We start from the raw sequence: 18,099 nt of genomic DNA on the forward strand, positions 1-18,099 counted from the left end.
AAACAAATCACCTCTCTCAATCCTCCTTTGGAACGCAAATGAAATACAAAACCATTACCACGATCTTTCCCTTCGTCTATACACCAGAAACATCGACATTGCACTTATCACACTTACTCCAAAGAAAACCATATTTTTCCCGAACTACTCCACCATTCTGACCATCCTGACGGAACAACTAATGGTGGTTCGGCAACATTCATCCGTAACAAAATCAAACTCAATATCAGTCCTCCTACTTCAAGCCAATCAATTCAGAGCTCAAATATGCAGTTATATATAAATAATACAAACACTGCCATTGTAGCTGCATATTTTCCTCCAAGTAATCCAATTAACGAAAACACCTTAAAATAATTTTTCCAATCTCTAGACAATAACTGCATTATTGGGGGTGACTTCAACTCTAAGCACCCCTACTGGGGGAAACAACATTACAGACTCCCGTGGTCGTAATCTTTACAAATCCATAATCAATTCCAACCTTCGCATTATATCTCCAGCGCACCCCACCTATTAACCTCCTCATCAAAACAGAAACCCTGACATACTCGACTTTTTTATTGTGAACAAGTTTCTCCATCCATACATAGTTCTATTACAAATATAAACGAACTTTTTCTAACCATACAGCTGTATTACAATCTTTAAATTCAAAGGTCTACTCCACAAGTTAAAAACAAACTTCCCAAAACGATAATATGAATATTGAAATCCTATCTAAACTAACGTTCTTTCCAAGTAAATTTAAACAATTTACTCTCTAGTCATTTCAAGATAAACGTCGGAGTTCCCCAAGGCAGTGACTTATCCCCTCTTCTTTACTTAATCTACACAGCACATCTTCCTTCACTATTCTTAATACTTTTGCCGACGATACAAGTATACTAGCATCTGACGCTAACCCCTTAATTACAAATTTATAACTCCAACACCACCTCACTCAATCTTTTAGAAAAATGGTTTACTAAATGTAAAATTAAAATTAGTACAAGCAAATCTAATCACATCACCTTTTCTCTTCGGCCAAACAACTGCCCACCAGACAAACTCTACAACACTCTGCTCCCCCAAACTAACCAAGTAAAATACTTAGGTCTCATTTTTGACAAACGCCTAACTTGGAAAGATCATATAACTGAAAAATTAAAACAATTAACACCAGACTTCGCCCTCTTTTACGTTCCAAACTTAATCTTAAACTCAAAACACTCATCTACAAAACTCTTCTCTTTCCCCTATGGTATTACGGTATCCAAATCTGGGGCTGTGCCGCTCCATTCAACATACAAAAAATCCAGTCTTTTCAAAGCATTTGCATACGCACACTAACTAATTCCCCATGGTATATTTCAAATAAACCCTCCATTCTGATCTCCAAATTAATTATGTAAACAAGATCGCCAAAACTGTCTACCAAAAATATCATAAAAAATTAAACTCTCACCCTAACCTTAACATAAACTACCTCTCTTCTAATCATATCCCAGATCATCCGCCAAGAAGATTAAAAAGGAATTGGTGCAGAGACCTCCTATAAATAAAAAAGAATAAATAAATAAACTAACACTCACAAGTCGAATGACTGCCCCTTCACCTCACCATGACTCTCCAAGGCCGCGTACAAAATAACATAAGTCCCATAAAAAATATAACGGGTTTTCCCGGTCACGAGTGTGGAAAAACTTACTCGAACGAAGTAACACACATGTTACATAAGTTAATTTAATTTGTTTTGAAAAATTAATATAATTTTGCTTTTTTTTTAATGTAAAGGTTTTTCGTGGCCATCCTGTATAATCGTATGAACATTGTGGTCCAATACTGTGTCATCACTCGTCTGGTGTATCAAACGAACGGAAGCCAAAACGATACGCAATTGTAATTAACTATTAGTCGATGCGGATATTCGGAGAGGCCTTGTCATAGTGCCCGCGTCTAGTCAAACTGGCCTCGAAAATAATGTAAAAATCAACATTCTATTGTTATTATTTTCGCTCATAAATATTATGAACGGAGTGACAATAATGATAATATCGCAAAATGTTCATCGCCAGAAACGCATGTGCCGAGCAACAATCTTGAACTGAAGTCAAAAAAAAAAAAATGACATACATATATTTATGATGTTTATGATACTATATATATATGATAATATTTCTAGTACAATAGGTGTTTGTAGCGAGAGAAGAATACCTATTGATAATGAAATATATTATTGAATGCGACACGGATAATAGGCGCGACCGAAGGATTTTCGTTTTACTCCTGTTTATTAATCTTGACAATTAGATACAACAGTCGGAAAACATTTTGTTCATTTACATTTTAAAAATGATCAACGAACCCCATTATACACATAATAACAATAATAATACAATACAAAACACGAGTAGGTATATAAGTGTTCATATACGGATGTACGTAGGTATCTAATTACCTAATAGTATGTTAACACGAGTGTTGGAGTGTTTTCGACTATATTAGGTGACAGGACAAAAAACGTCGGTGGGGCTAATCTTAGCTGTAGGTAAACGGCTCGGGGATTAGTTAATCAAATCAAATTATCTATTAAGTGTAGTATATACAGGATGATAATATTATTTATCGTGAACCACTCAATATCTCATAGGACATAGGGTTTAATAAGAAATTCAATTTTTTTTTCATACTGTTTTTATACAAAGTGATCTCAATTTTTCACAATTTGTTTTGTTTTTACCCCCTCCCAACTTAATTTTGTCGATAGCAACTTTTAAAACTCAAATGGTAGCGCATACATTTCTGAATAAATATTGTATAAACAATTGGATTAACAAAGTTGTAAGAAAAAACATAAAGAGCTTTGATAAAGACATTTTAAGGCAAAATATTCGACGATACCGCAACGATAATAATAATAATTGGTCCTCGTAACGTTGGATCAACTCGAGGACGAAAATGTCTTAATGACATTCGATGGCGCCTTACAAATGCATCCGTTATTAGCGACAAAAACATTGTTTAATCTATTGACGTCATCAGCAACAGCGTAGGTCGGTATAATAATAATAATAATAATATGCCTGAATACGTTTATAATAATAAAAAAAAAAGTTGGATGAATGAGAACAAAGCGGAAGCGTTCCGACGTGCTGGAAAGGACTTCCTTCTGGGGAATCGAAAACGATCTTGGTTGTGTATATATACTATAGTATTATTATGGTAATTATTAAAATTATTTATATTATATATTAACGCGTTAAGTGCTACGAATAGAACATGAGTACGAGTAGAATAGCTTACCTTGGAAAATGGTTTACACGCTGAAAAGGTTTTAGCGAACTGATGATTTCCGTTTTCACGTGGTTGTTGGACCATAGTAAATTGTAATCGTTTGAATCGGCGGCGACCTGCAAGTATTTTCATTTAAATATACAATATTTATAGGGTACATAAGAACAATTACATTTTTATTATATCATGCTATTAAGTATATTTTTCAAATTCAAATCGAAATACATAGTGCCGTGGCAATGAACTCTCTACGGCAATTTCTTAAGCGACCTAATCCTCAAAGACATATGAGTACTATATGCTATAGATTATTTTATCTATAATATTGCTATTTAGATAAAAGTTGGGAGGGAGAAAAAATGTGAACAATTGAAATCATATTGTGTAAAAGTAATATAAAAAAAAATGTATTTCATATTAAACTCAATGAGATATTGAGTGGTTCACGATAAAATAATCACCCTGTACGTTTGATGGTCATTAAACAAAAAATAACTATATTAATTTTTGATAAAATCAATTTAGAGATGATTTAAAAAGGCTAGGGTAGTTGAGACTTGAAAATGGTGATTAAGCAATTCACTGTAATAATTGAGTAACTATACTATTATATTTATTTATTACTGTAGCTACTAAATTGTTGGATTGATGTATTAGGGTAAAAGGAAATAATTCAGAGCTGTGATTTTGGGTAATGATTTTATAAACTAAAAAAAAAATCATAAGTATCCACGCTATACAAGAATACATCGGCACATGGATACACACAACACAAACAAGTAAAATAAACCGTTTCCTTAACAACGATTTGGTTGTTGAGTGTGATATCCAGCGTTACGTTTCGGACAAATTTTTAGAATGACGCCCAGCGATAAGACACATCCATGTCAAAAAGACATTCCCTATGTTTTGACAAAACGCGTTCGGTTTTACTTTAAAATATATCATAAACTGATTCATTAATAAAAAACGAGGTCAAACGATAACGACGCATTATCGTTTTATATATAATATTATTGAAAACATTTCCATTTAGCCAAAAAAAAAAATATATCCTATTAGATTTATACATTTTTTTTCTCTAAAACCATTTATTAAAAACTTTTAATACATATCAAAAATAGAAATTATAATAGCAGTCCTACAGTTAATACAAACATATAACCGTAATAACTCATGTTTTATTTTTATAATCCCAAAACAAACGTCCACATATTTTAAAGTAAACAGTTCAATGACTTGAGTAATTGTACGATATTGTACTACATTTACAGCTGTGCGTTAAAATTGCCTAATTTTGTACCCTAACATTTCAATGTTTATGTTTAAAAAATTAAATAATTGATATAGTCCCGAGTGCCTTGACCAGATTCAGTGTTTTAAAATTGTTTATCCCCAGAGTCTAACCTTAAAATTAATATAACGCAAATACGCGTCGCTAAAAAGTATCCACCCCTAGGCCCTATGAAGCTTGTACCGCAACTAAAAGTTGCAACTATTGTACAAATTGTTTTATCCGTTTGGATGGGAGAACTTTGCACCCTCTTCTCTTCTATCCAGCCAAATAAACTCTAGTACAGATAAGTTGTTTATTTTTATAAGACGATGAGATTATTTAGAAAACCTGGTCATTACTAAAAGTTAATTTTGTCCAGACGCTAAAAGAAACATCACTGTAAATCCAACAATTAGCTCCGCATCAAGACATAAAAAACCAGTACAGTACATCGGAGCATAATGAGGTCACAGGTTTACAGAAATTTTTAAATCTGAAAGTGATAAAATCACTTTGGAAAAAACCCTTCGATGCAAATCGGTAGTTAGTATTTTAAAGCCAGTACAGTCCAAACCAAGCACAGTATTACACTGCCAGCAAAGTTAGAAAACATTAAATTTAATCGGTCATTTCAAAAAACGACATAAGTCACCGATTTTTCAAATATGACTTTTTGTCAAATTTGATAATTATATACTTAGTTACGTATTCTGTGTGAAAACTAAATTTGTTGAGTACAAGAAATTAGAATCACTGCAAAAACTATTTATGAAGTTTTTTGTGGCTAGTGTAAAATTTCAGTTTTGTGATTTGTGCCGTTTTTGAAATGACCGATTCTTCAATTGAGGTGCTGTATGTACAAATAAGCATCAAAGCGTTTATTTAAAAGTGATTTAATTCACTTTTACAACTTTTATTTATAACAATTCCTGTAGACCTGGGACCTCTCCATCGCCTCTTGCTTTTATTACATTATACAGGGTCCGGCAAAAAACCTCCCTCATTTAGAAATGGCACTGTATGAGTTGTGGTGGTGGTACAACAGTGGAGGGGGTATCGATCGATAGCTGTATACATGCCATTTTCTTCTGACCTTACCTAAACCGGTTTTGCTAGGAACCATGACAAGGGAGAAGTCTGGTTCCAACAAAACGATGCCACAAGTAACACTTCGCGGCGCTCCCTAGCAATATTGAGAGAGGTGTTTCCTGGACGTCTTCTCTCTTTGCGAGGAGACATCACCTAACTGCCAAGGTCACTTGATTTATCCCCTTGTGGTGTTTTTCTTTGGGGACTTAAGAAGGCAATCAAACAGGCAGTGGCTGCCATTACACCGGAAATGACACGAAGAGCTATGGTCATTCTCGAAAGTTGTCATTCTCGACAGGCACAAAGTGTAACCTGTGGCACCGTCTTGTTGAAACCAGACTTCTCCCTCATTATGATTCTTAGCAATTGGTTTAGGTTAGGTCAGAAGAAAATGGCATGTATACAGCTATCGATCGATACCCCCTCCACCGTTGTACCACCACCACAACTCATACAGTGCCATTTCTAAATAAGGGAGGTTTTTTTGCCGGACCCTGTACATATATTCTACTGTATTAGGCATCTCGGATCAAATCACTTTCAAATACCAAATAAATATTCCATATATACTTCAACTCGACCCGACTCCTTTTTCTCGAAATTATAGCCAGTAAAAGTTCTGACTTAAAAACTCGTATGGTTTTTTTTATTTTTTAAAATTTTAACTATAAAGAAGTAAACCTTTTTAACTTTTACTCACCCAAAGTACCAACTAGATGAAATATGTGATTTATAGAGTTGCTACTCGAAGGAATTGGTCCAATATTAAAAAAGTTAAAGTGTGTACAGACAAAAAAAAGCCCACATCATGGTAGAACCAATACCTTCGCTTTGCATCGAAGCTAAAAAATAATGAATACTTTTCAATGGGACTAATACGTAAACGCGTATGACAACGGTTCACGTTTTGTCAGTTATTTAAAAACAAGATCAAAAAACAAATTTAATTACTTTCAATTATATTTATTATGTTATTTAAAAACAAATTTAATCCTAACGCTGTTAAAATTTTGAATAATTAAACTATTTGATTTAATTCGTTTTTTGGTCAGTATTTTACGAATGGAGATTTTTGAGCAAGCAATTAAATAAACCAGATTTTTTTGCCTTGAATTTCTTTCAGAGTAACTGGTTTTGGAGGTAAGTGACAAAAGAAACGAAATTGTACTTTCACGGATTATTTGAAAACAAATAACTCACTCACGATGTAAACAAAATAGTCATAATTTAACATCTGGCGCAGAAGCAGACCACCTCGTCGAAAAAAATTATTTGTTGTTCAGGGTCACCCATCCGTGTACACTGATAAGGCATTTAGTTGAAATAAAACACGGAAAATGCATACATATTGATAAAATAGCTCTACGATAAAATGTTACCTAAAGATTTTTAAATAAATATAAAGAAAAAAACAATAATGAAATTTAACATTTTTATAACTAATATTTTCTAAATAAAATACCGTTGTATATGAAAAATATATTTTTTTCTGTTATATGGTTACAATGTGTATAAAATAATCACCGGGGCAAACCGGCTGCTTAGCATTATTATTTACATATTTTAAGGCAGTTTGAATGAAGATAAAAATCAAATTGATGTCGATTTTGTAGGCAACAGACATTTACCACTCCCTGAAGTAAATACTTTCATTTATGTTTGCGGTTATTTAATGAAGAAATATGTTAATAGACACATTGCGATATTTGTATAGACTATGCAAGAAATCAAAAACAAATAGTCAAATTTATTTTATACTTTGTTTTTTAAAAGCGTTTTTGTTAATATAAACAAGTGTAAAAAATATATATATAACTACCCCTACTAGGCTGTACTTTGTAGGACAAACAAACGTTTTTTATGCATTTATTCTGCTCATTGCTTGTGTCCGTCGGCCGTCGCAGTACAGTAAGTACGCTCGTGATTTTACGGGAAAGCCAAAATATATGTACTAATTTTTACAAAAATTAAGTTAACTAACAATGTAGTAAAATTAATGCGTTGAAGGTTTCGTGGATTGTTATATCATTCGAAAGAGTTTCGGATATATCCACGTCACTAGTTATATGCCGATGTTTCGGACTCTTTGCAGAGTCCATCTTCAGGGCGATAATGGTCTTGACTTGTCAGCTGTCGTGGCCACGATGAACGGGATTTTCTCTAGTTTATATTGAAAATAATGTAAGGAATGTAAACAAATTTTGGAGGAGCTAAGCACACTTCTTCTCTCTCTAGAGTTACGCCTGTTTAAGTGAGCTTATTGGTTAACAAATAGCACTATACTATAAATAAAATAAACGGTATGTACTATAGGTTATGACTTGGGCTCGACATCTGAGTTAGCTGTCTAAGCCCGGTTCTCTATTTCGGTGAAAAAACACGGGGTAATCTATGTGTAACGCGCAAGCAAACCAGAACGCGTCGGCGAGTTGTTTAAGCGAGCGTTAAGCTTTTAAGCGGACCGCGGTGACAACGCAGAGGATAATAAATAATAATAATAAAAATAACTTGATAATAATGGTATTGTTGTTATTATGCCGTAAGAGTAGGCGATGATATTGTTTTCTCTAATCTTGTTTGTTTGTGTTCCCTTCGCCGGCGCCGCGTCTCACCGACAGGAGTAGTGGTAAGAGTATCTGCCAGCACATGTGGATTACATGTTTCCCGGTCGTTCCGCCATATCTTCAGTGTAGTCGATAACGCGGTACCGCTGCCGTCATGTCAGTGCCAGACGCTCTTCGGTGTTCCAAGTGATCGATCGGTGGGATAAATCGTTCAGGTCCGGTAGAGGAAACGTTCACAAATTTCAACACCGCCAAACCGTCGCATATATGACATCGGAGTAAGATTAATTGTAAGTCAAGCTATTAACGGGTAAAAAATAAAATAAAGGTTTTTAAAGGTACCTACCATTCTCGCATTCACAAAACAATCTAACCTTACAAGTAGACCTTTTAGTACCTTTAAGACAAAGCGAGAATCTAAGGGTAACAGGTCAGCACAAGGCTTATTGAATCGGATCCGCGGTGTCACAATTAATGAAATCGGGGAAAATTAAATATAAATCATTTTTGTTTGTTTTCAACATACAAGTAAATAACTCCAACGAGTAATTTATTTTTCAACGTCCTTGGTAAAATTAAATGTTAAAATATTAATTAACGACCACAAATGGAAAAATATAAATCATACATTTTTGAAAGACACACATTTATCGCCGTTCATTCCGGGTTTGTAAATTACAATAATTAATTAAGAAAAATTGAAGACTTTGGGGGAACAACCAGACATGTCCTTTTTTCAAATTTTTCAGAAAAAAAAAACCCTTTAAATTCAATTACATTTTTTTAGAATTTTTTTAAGAATTGTAGATTTTAGTTTTAGGGTAAGTATATAATAGTCAGACATGTCTGATTATTGCACCAACTAACGCAAAATTTGCAAAAAAATCAAAAAAAATTTACATTTTGTTGCCACAAGGTCTTCAATTATGGTAATGATACCTGAAAAAAAAACATGAAAACAATTTGTAACGAAATATTATTATTATTAAAGAAGTGTTTGCGGTTCTCCAATACGTCTGACTAATGATCTAGAAAATTTGTTTTAAAATAATTGTTATTTGTGTCTTTTTAACTTTAACGTTGAAAAGGTATTAGTTTTTTAATTCGAACAAATTTTTCCGCAATTACTTACACGATTAATTATTTTAACAACATAAGTAACATTAAAAAGATTATTAAAATAAAGTTTCGCTGTAAGCAAGTTATATATTTTTCATACCAAATACATTTTTCGAGCAAGAACAGTTAAAATTTCTTATGAAATAAATACTACATTTCTTTTACAAACTTAATTTTACATTAGAAAAGATTAACGTTAAATTACATTGTATACATAATCTATTCACTTCATTGCTTATAATTGTATTATAACGTTGGTTTTTTTTTGTATTTTATGTGATTTTGAATAAAAAAAAACTGCTGTTATATTTATTTATACGTTTATCGAAAGTAATGACTACTACGTACTATTTTCAGTCAGTATTAAGTAAATCATTGTACTACGAACAAAAGGATAAAATCGAATAGATCTTTCCACGTCTGTCATATTTACTTTTAATCGTTTTTTTGTTAGTTTTCAAAACAAATCCCTAATGGGCGTTATCAAATCAATATTGATTGCCAGTGTTGGAGTAAACAATTTAAATATTTTTTCTCATGTTCATCTCGTCCTTTTAAATGTTCGCGATCATTTTTCTGCAGAGCGCCGACGTATTTTCTATTTACACTTGTCTCCTCTAGTGATCAAGCTTGGTCGTATAAACTCGATACATACACTATATTATTATGCAAATTAGTTATGTACTATGTATGAATTTTCTTTATGATATTTGCTTTTTTTACGATGTGACTAAATTGTTTTCATAGCAATAGGTTTTAAAAAACATTAGCAAATATGCCTAAAATGTTATTTATTTACATTTTTTTTCCTCCTCCATAATTTATAGAAATCTATTCAAATAAGAATTCCCAAAATTTAAAAATATTTGCATTATATAGTTAATCACGATGCATGTATAACAAAAGCCACAGATTATATTCAGACAAACGATCAATCATAATCGTATCTACTCTAAACGAAAACAAAATTTAGCCGCATCTTTGCATTTACAATGTTTATACAGATATTTAGTATTTTTACCATCCACAGATTCGCATAGAAGCGTTAATTTAAAAGTGATATTATCACTTTTCAGACTTCTTTGATCCTAATATGCTCCATCCCCCACTATGCCCGCCCTACTGGTCTGGTTTTTTTTTATCAAATAGGTATTTCAAACCTTTTTCTGTAGTGAGCTCTGGCGTACTGGGACATTCGTGGCCGTTTTGTTAATAATGCAATTATTAATTTGCTTGTGCTTACTACTTTTTGCCTTATAAAAAGTATTTGATTTTGCTTTTACCGCGCTCGGGTACTGTAAATCAGTTTATACATTGTCTGTCATGCTTTGAAATTTGCGATTGATGCGAGATACAAAAAGCCGGCTAGAAAAAAACTATAACTTTTTACACAACATAAAACATTGCCTTAAAATAAATAGACAATTTTTTATTATAATTAATGAAAAACTAAAAAGTAGGGGGAAATTACATTATTGCCGTATTAGTTAATAGCATGTTGCTATGTGTGAATGAATCAACTGGTTTCTATAAACGATTTTCATTTTATTGTTAATTAAGATATTATACTGTTAATAACATATAATAATCGTAGACGGAGAATAAACCACAATTACTCATTATTCATCTTAAAATTACGGCACGCTATAAATTAAAAAAAATTATCTTATCAGAGTTTTTTTTTATCTTTTTTTACAGTTCAATACATTTTCATATCGACCAATAAAATGTACCGTAGATTATCATCAACCAAAATATATAACGAATAATGAATTACATAATAATTACTTCACACATTTTTAAAAACTTCATATGTTATAGAGCAAACAATCCTAGATCTTTACCTAGATTACTTTTTTCTTTTAAAAATCCAAAAAGTCTAAAGTCATACTTTCCGTGGTACTAGCTGTATCCAAAAAATCAAATAACACGATTATACACAGATTTAATGTCTATAAATCAATTTTTATTTAATGGTTTTGACCGTCTACAGTTTTGCAACGAAGCGTTATTTTTAAATGACTTTATCACTTCCATAGTTTTTATGTAATATAATTCCTAACGACTTTTCCGGTTCTAATACGCTCCGTCTCCATTTCTGGGGTGGCTTTTTTGACAATGTTTTTAATTTGTGTCGTTTTTATTATTTTTAAGGTCAAGTTAAAGCGCGTTTTAATTTGCTATAAATACCGAGTCCTGATGATAAAATATGGAAACTAGCGCCGTCAGTTTATCGAGAATTTATGTTTGATAATGAAAATCAATTGTGTATAGGTACTGAGTCTTTAAGTGTTCACACTTTACAATAGGCCAGAACACAAAATGAACGTCATCCGACGTATGTGTACGTTATAGTAATAATAATAATAATATTCTAATGGAATTAACGATTATCGATTTCAATACTGTTGATAACCTGCAGCCTGTGATCGAGGTCAGTCATCGGTGTCATTAACGCAGCCGGTCCAAAATCCGCGGCTGCCGGGTTAGGAAACATACCTACCGTTAATGGAGTTTGGAAAATGTTCAATCGCAACAATATCATTTGTACCAGAACACACAACACAATAATAAAATGTTTAAGTAGATTATAATAATATATAAATTAAACCCAATGTGCGCGGCGAGCGCGTGTGTTGAAACGGGAGGTCAACAGTCAGAAAATACGCGGCGGTTTAACATTGAACGGTAACACGTCGAGTGATAACGGCATATTTTTAAGGTAAACACTATGTGTATACTATTACTTGTAGTGTTGCAGGTTTTATATAGCTTTCTCTTATCTATCAGTTATCGGCCGGTGTAATGTTGTGCACAACAGCGACCTTGAACTTATTTCACTGTCTGAGATTGCACACTTAAACTTATTATTATTAGCAATCTGCCAATCACGGTCAGAGTTGTTAATTGTTATGCGTATGTAAGTACTAGGTATGCCGTGCTACGGCCAAAGCTGCCAACAACGTCAACGACCACTGCTTATCAACTACCCTCTGTAATATTTTTACTTTTGTTCACGCTCTATCCACTGCTTACACAGGTTTTTTAATCGCAAATGGTTTCCCATAGAGAAAAAAATGCGTTAATACTTAATAGCTGCAGCAGGTGTTTGTTGTAGAATCTAACGGCGTGGTAAATATCCATTTTTGGCAATTTACAATAAAGCATTGCAACGCCACAATTGGATAGGTACTAAGGTAGTACGTTTTGTTCAATTTTCTTGTGGTCTTAAAACAGAGTTTATACGACTTACAATATGGGAAAAAAAATTCTAGTAAGACGATTATTTAAAAAAAAACTTCTTTAGTTCTAGTACACTGCTACTTGGATCAGGTTATTTGTCGCCGATCAGTTAAATTAGGGTATCGCGTTGTAACGCTTTTTCGCTCTTAAACGCTGTGCCCCCTTGTACAAGTTCTCTCCCATCCAAAAAACCTATTCCGGGTTAAAAGTGTTTTACCCGAATGCTCTAGCAATGGAAGCTAAGAGCATTATATCTCTTTACCTCTAACAAAAAATATGAAGTGTTGATAATCATAATAATAATAATATAAATAATAATAGCCGGTAAGAAGAGCACCTAAGTTTCCGTCATCTTTCTGGAGTACTACAGGAAACTGAACTAGAAATTGTATGCACCAATGTACCTATAAGACGTAATATATGAAGGGCTGCGGGGAAAAAAGATCAATGTCAATTTTTTAACATTCTGAGAAAATCATGTTTTTAATTTCAAAACGTAATACATTTTGCCTGTAGGCCTAAACTTCCGGCGGTCGTTACTCTCGACTAATCTATTTTATTCCCTGGTTCGAGCTCATAAAAGATACAATACATAAATACAAATAATTTGATACCAAATCTCATTTTCAAAAAAAAAATGACATTGATCTTTTTTCCCCGCAGCCCTTCATATGTTTTCGGAACGGTACTAACCACTTCAAATTTAACTATTTTTTTCTTGGTAATTTCTAATTTTAAATATTCCCTAACCCTGTAACAAAATATTCTCGTAATAGGTGTAATTTTGTTCTTCAATTGTTTTTAAATTTAGTTCGTGGCGTAAAATCATTGGAATCGCTACCTATTAGAATAATGGGCAGTAATAGATTCATTAAAATTTAAGGATGACAATTTTTCATTCTTAAAAAAATTCTGAATCAAATAAAAAAATTATTCAAAAATAAAATACTTAATTAGAAGCGTATAGACCTAATGGTTTAGATTATTTGTTTAAATCCTACACTCTTCCCTTCATTCTGCTTTAAACTTTAAACTTAATTAACTAAAAGTGGTTATTTAAAACGGGTTTTCAGAAAATTGTGTTCTTTTAAAAAAGTTATTAAATATAAACGTTTCCGTTTAAGTTTTAAAAGTTGATGACGTTTTGGGAAATACTAAAAAAAGTAAAATGTTGAATACCTACTGTTTAATATTGTAAAATAACATAAACAAAAATGTTTTCAAGAAGAAATCCTAAAGAATTATTTAAAGAAAAAATTAGTGCCTACTGCCTTATCATTAATAAATCACTCTGTATATATAAAGTAGTATATGAGGTAAATATCAAATTAATTTTTTTATGTACTATAGCTAAGTCAAGAAAAATAACGAAGAACCTAAAATTGTCTATCAAATTATTCACTGTGTTATTGAACCTATTGAACATTTGCCCCACCTATTGACCTCACCATTTGTGCGGGTATACATTTTTTTTTCAACAGCTTCTTTTGACATTTTCATGTCTTAGCTCTGGCACATAACCGAAAAAAGCGTAACCTAAAAAGCGTTATCAAAAATTGAAAAAGTTTTTCAGCCGGTCTGCAACCACGAAAGAGCATTTTCATGTCTCGTTGAAATACCAAATAAATTTAAATTAGTTGTGGAATTATAATTAAAAAAAAAAAATTACATGGAGCTTCGAGTTACAGCATAAGGCCAAGGAGATAAAAAAATTATGTACAATCAAGTTTCTGGCTAAAATTGTAGTGTGTATTATGTTACGCGCCGCAAGGTACCAAAAATCATTCGTTTCAGTCGCTACTACGAAGCGACGACGAAAGACAATTATCGGAAAGACCATTTCGGATCCATTTCGAATGTTAATCTGTTACGCTGTTTCTAATATGAGATAAGAGATATGTTGTACGTTCAACGTTCAAATTAGAACTAAATAATAAATTCAAAATAATTTAATTCTCTATGTTAAGTTACTTTTGGCCAGATAATAAACACTACAATTTTAGCCAGAAACTTGATTGTACATAATTTTTTAATCTACTTGACCTTATGCTGTAACTGGGAGCTCCATGTAATTTTTTTTTTTTTCAATTATAATTCCGCAACTAATTTAAATTTATTCAGTATTTCAACGAGACATGAAAATGCTCTTTCGTGGTTGCAGACTCGGCTGAAAAACTTTTTGTTTAGAAAGTCGTTGTTTTAAAATTTAAAACTTAATTTCACAGAAAAAAAGCATATTTATTTAGTTGTCTATCCTAATGACATTCGAGTTGCGATATACAGTTATATAATTATAACAGTTTATGATATAAAGTGGTTAATTTATAGTAGGATTGACTTTAGACCTACATAAATTATAATAATTTTAACTCTGTGCCCCACGAATTTGATTGATAACAGCATGGAAATAAACATTTGGTTTAAAGTAATCGTAGCAACATAATCTCTCACTTCATATTTACCCCAGCGATATTAAACTTAACTCTATTTCCGGATTGCATACAATTTGATACATTTAATGTGACCACTAAATTATATTTAAGGAATCTACTAAACATCTATTGATTAATTAATATTTTATGAACGTTTATGGAACCCACTAAAAGTATTCTTTTATATAGTTTAAATGCCTATTAAGTATAATATTTTATGCTGGACTAATAAAATGTGGTCGAATTTTGGTGTACATAGGTGAATTCAGTCACTGGACCGTTAACGCAATCATGCCGTGTCGTTATCAACCGAAGAGTCTATTGAGCTTGTCGGAGGATAGAGTCGTATCCAATCTCGTGCAAACGTGTTATCAGATACAAGAGCTAATCCATTCGACGCAAACAATGACATTCGCCAGGAACCGGATGCGACGCTTTTGGCAGTCTGCCACGCCTCCAGCCGTCCGCCGTCGCCTGTTGAGCAAGTGCATGGACAAGCTGGCAGACGTGGCTCGCGAGGGTCACTCAATCAGTGCTACGGCGGACGCCGTGCCGCTGTGTCTGCTAGCAGTCATGCTAGACAAGGACATTAATGAGCTAAAAATACAGCTATGCTGTTACTACGGTTGCAGCCACCAGAACACGTTGCTCAGGCTATTGGCCGCTGAGGCTAAAGGACTAGAGAGATTGGAACTCACTAGGCCTACGTTGCTGCGATTAGGTAAATTATTTGGCTAGTATTTTGACCTAACATAAATATGATAATATTGCGCGTCGCATAAATCAAATCACGACCTCGCCGTTATCAGCTTAACTCATATTTGCCGGTTATTGTTTTTCAGACGCGCAACTGTTTCAGTCGGCGTTGTTGGCAATGAGCAACTTAAAGTGTTTGGTGCTCAAAAATATCGCTTGCGATAAAATCCTGAAAACCGTCGGACAATCGTGTTTCGCACTAGAGAAATTAGACGTTTCCAATTCCAGCCAAGTCACGGACGTCGGTATCAAGAATCTGTTGTTACAAATCGAAATCAGAGACAAACAAAAACATTCGTATGCCACCACCAAATGCGGTTACAGGCAAACGCCCACCAAGATGGTAACGATAATGCAAACTCTACGTGCGTTGTCAAAGTAAAGTACACCTCATCTTCCTCTTCTATAAATTGTACACGAACTGATGACGAATTACGTTTTTACAGGAAATTCAAGACCAGAGTGGTCGGGGATAGAACCAATATCGACGACATGTCGTTTGTGCTGGAGTACTGCCAGAAGAGCACACTGGTTTGCTCGACGTTGCGCGCTCTCAACATGGCCAACACGAGCGTGACGAGTGTAGGTATTCTGCTGACGCTGAAAAAAGTGCCTAACCTAGAGACGCTAGGAGAGTACTGTCACGTGGGTCGAGCGCTGGAGTTGTTGGACAAGTTCACGACGCCGACGACGACCAAGCGGTTACAGCTGACTATGGCCAACGCGTGCCGGATGACCTCGACCAGACTGCAAGCGCTTTGTGACACGTGCACTCGACTGGATAGGCTGACCATTTCGGAGCCGCTGCATGCCCCTCACATGCTCGGTCAGTTGCCAAGCACTCTTACCAAGATCAATTTGCAGACCGTACCGGCGGAACAGACGTGGGTAGACGAGCTGTGCAAATACCTGTCGGGTCCGCAGTCCCGGCGTCTGCGTGAGGTGTCTATCAAGTTCAGCCGGGTCGACAGGGTGCCAGTAGTCGACCTAAGTGCGTTTCTACCGTCGCTCACCGACCTGGAAACGCTGTCCGTGGACGGTGCCGAAATGAGGTGGTCAGCACTGCCGACCTATTCGGCCATCGCCACGGCCGCTCCGAGCAAACTCGAGAAGTTACAGTTGTGCAAGATCACAGACGCCGACACGCTGCGAACGATTTTGCGTCGTGCGCCCCGCTTAAAGGTACTGCACATTTACAGTCTATCTATGGATGGTGCGACCAGCCTGACGGACGTGCTGAACGAGGACGGTGGACTGACCAGAAACCTCAATTGCCTATACGTGAACCAACTGTTTCCGTGCATTGGGGTGGACACCATTAAGTCCGTGGTGGCCGTTTGCCCGGAGATCAGCAAAATTGGCAACGTTGTTAACTGGGGTGGCGTGACCCGAGATGAGATCAAAGACTTGAACGCGTGGATCCAACGCAATAACTACCGGTTAGAACCCAACGGCGGTTCGCACTGGTTCTGTTCTGAATGTTTTCCTATTATATAAGACATCTCTCGATAGAATAATATAACTATATACTTGTATTTATCTTACCGTTTAATTATTTATTAAGAAATAAACATTGTTTTTCTTTTACATTGTTGGGAAATGTTTGTCTCCTATCAGTCTGTTTGAAAAAAAAATGAATACCCGAAAAACATACCTCGACAACGGAGCGGAGCAGATACAGATTTTTAAAAATTTCTCATGGCGGAAGTGCACTATATAATTACATCCAGGTTATCTAACCAATGTTTTAGGTCCAAAAAACTCGCATAAAAAAAAAAAAGATAATAGACAGAATTTTTATTTTAACTGTTTAGAATATTTTTCGGAGTAAACGTGTCAATATTAATACTTAAATTATATTTTTTTTGTGGATGTTTTATTGACAAGAAGATGTTATTTATCAACATTTTTTGTATTATGCCGTAAAGATGTCTGATCTCTTAAACTGTATAACATATTATATATATATATATATAAAAAATTCAGTATAGTGGTTAAAACGTTGTCAGCATTCTCAGCTCTGAGCCGAAGACGAAAGATCAATAGAATGCAGACAATACTGCGTTTTAATTTGTTTTTGATGGATTGGTCGACTGGCTTTTAGATTCCTTGAAGCCAGAAGCGTTGTGTTAATTTTGTTTAAATGGAGGTAATTTGATTTTCGACTCGAACAAATCCTATACTTCTTTTCGGTGATAGAAGAAAATATAATATATGTTTTATAGCAGTTATACTTTCAGTATACTCAGAATTCGTATTAACACCGCGGTAAAACGTATAATATTAGTAGTAAATACAGTGTTTAGAAATTTTTTTTTATTTACAAGTAATGCACTCAGTTTCA

At 34.1% G+C, this 18,099-nt stretch overlaps 2 protein-coding genes across 5 annotated transcripts in view; one reads left to right on the forward strand and one right to left on the reverse strand.

The window, feature by feature from the left end:
- LOC126844615 (tubulin polyglutamylase TTLL5) overlaps positions 1-18,099 on the reverse strand; it is a 42,993-nt gene that overhangs the window by 14,438 nt on the left and 10,456 nt on the right. For 3 of the 4 annotated variants that reach the window (XM_050582922.1, XM_050582921.1, XM_050582923.1), the window contains one exon: positions 3,286-3,392. In XM_050582922.1, the coding sequence (XP_050438879.1) occupies positions 3,286-3,392 (107 nt within the window). Of the gene's footprint in view, positions 1-3,285; positions 3,393-3,448; positions 3,522-18,099 lie in introns of those variants that run through there. The other variant, XM_050582924.1, reaches the window with a different exon arrangement.
- LOC126844616 (uncharacterized) lies at positions 8,312-17,342 on the forward strand. The gene is made up of 4 exons (XM_050582925.1): positions 8,312-8,495; positions 15,259-15,720; positions 15,842-16,133; positions 16,202-17,342. Exons 2-4 carry the CDS (start codon positions 15,291-15,293, stop codon positions 17,250-17,252), a joined length of 1,773 nt encoding a protein of 590 aa, XP_050438882.1. The 5' UTR covers positions 8,312-8,495; positions 15,259-15,290; the 3' UTR covers positions 17,253-17,342.

Source organism: Adelges cooleyi, unplaced genomic scaffold, assembly GCF_023614345.1.
Source record: "Adelges cooleyi isolate 19-005CV unplaced genomic scaffold, UGA_ACOO_1.1 ACOO_flye_CR_arks_rails_tigmint_CR_PRNA_651, whole genome shotgun sequence".
Classification (NCBI taxonomy): domain Eukaryota; kingdom Metazoa; phylum Arthropoda; class Insecta; order Hemiptera; family Adelgidae; genus Adelges; species Adelges cooleyi.

Coding starts and splice junctions, on each gene's coding strand:
- LOC126844616 (XM_050582925.1), top strand. CDS start 15,291: ATGCCGTGTCGTTATCAACCGAAGAGTCTATTGAGCTTGTCGGAGGAT. Junction 15,721..15,841: donor GCCTACGTTGCTGCGATTAG/GTAAATTATTTG, acceptor ATTGTTTTTCAG/ACGCGCAACTGTTTCAGTCG. Junction 16,134..16,201: donor ACTCTACGTGCGTTGTCAAA/GTAAAGTACACC, acceptor ACGTTTTTACAG/GAAATTCAAGACCAGAGTGG.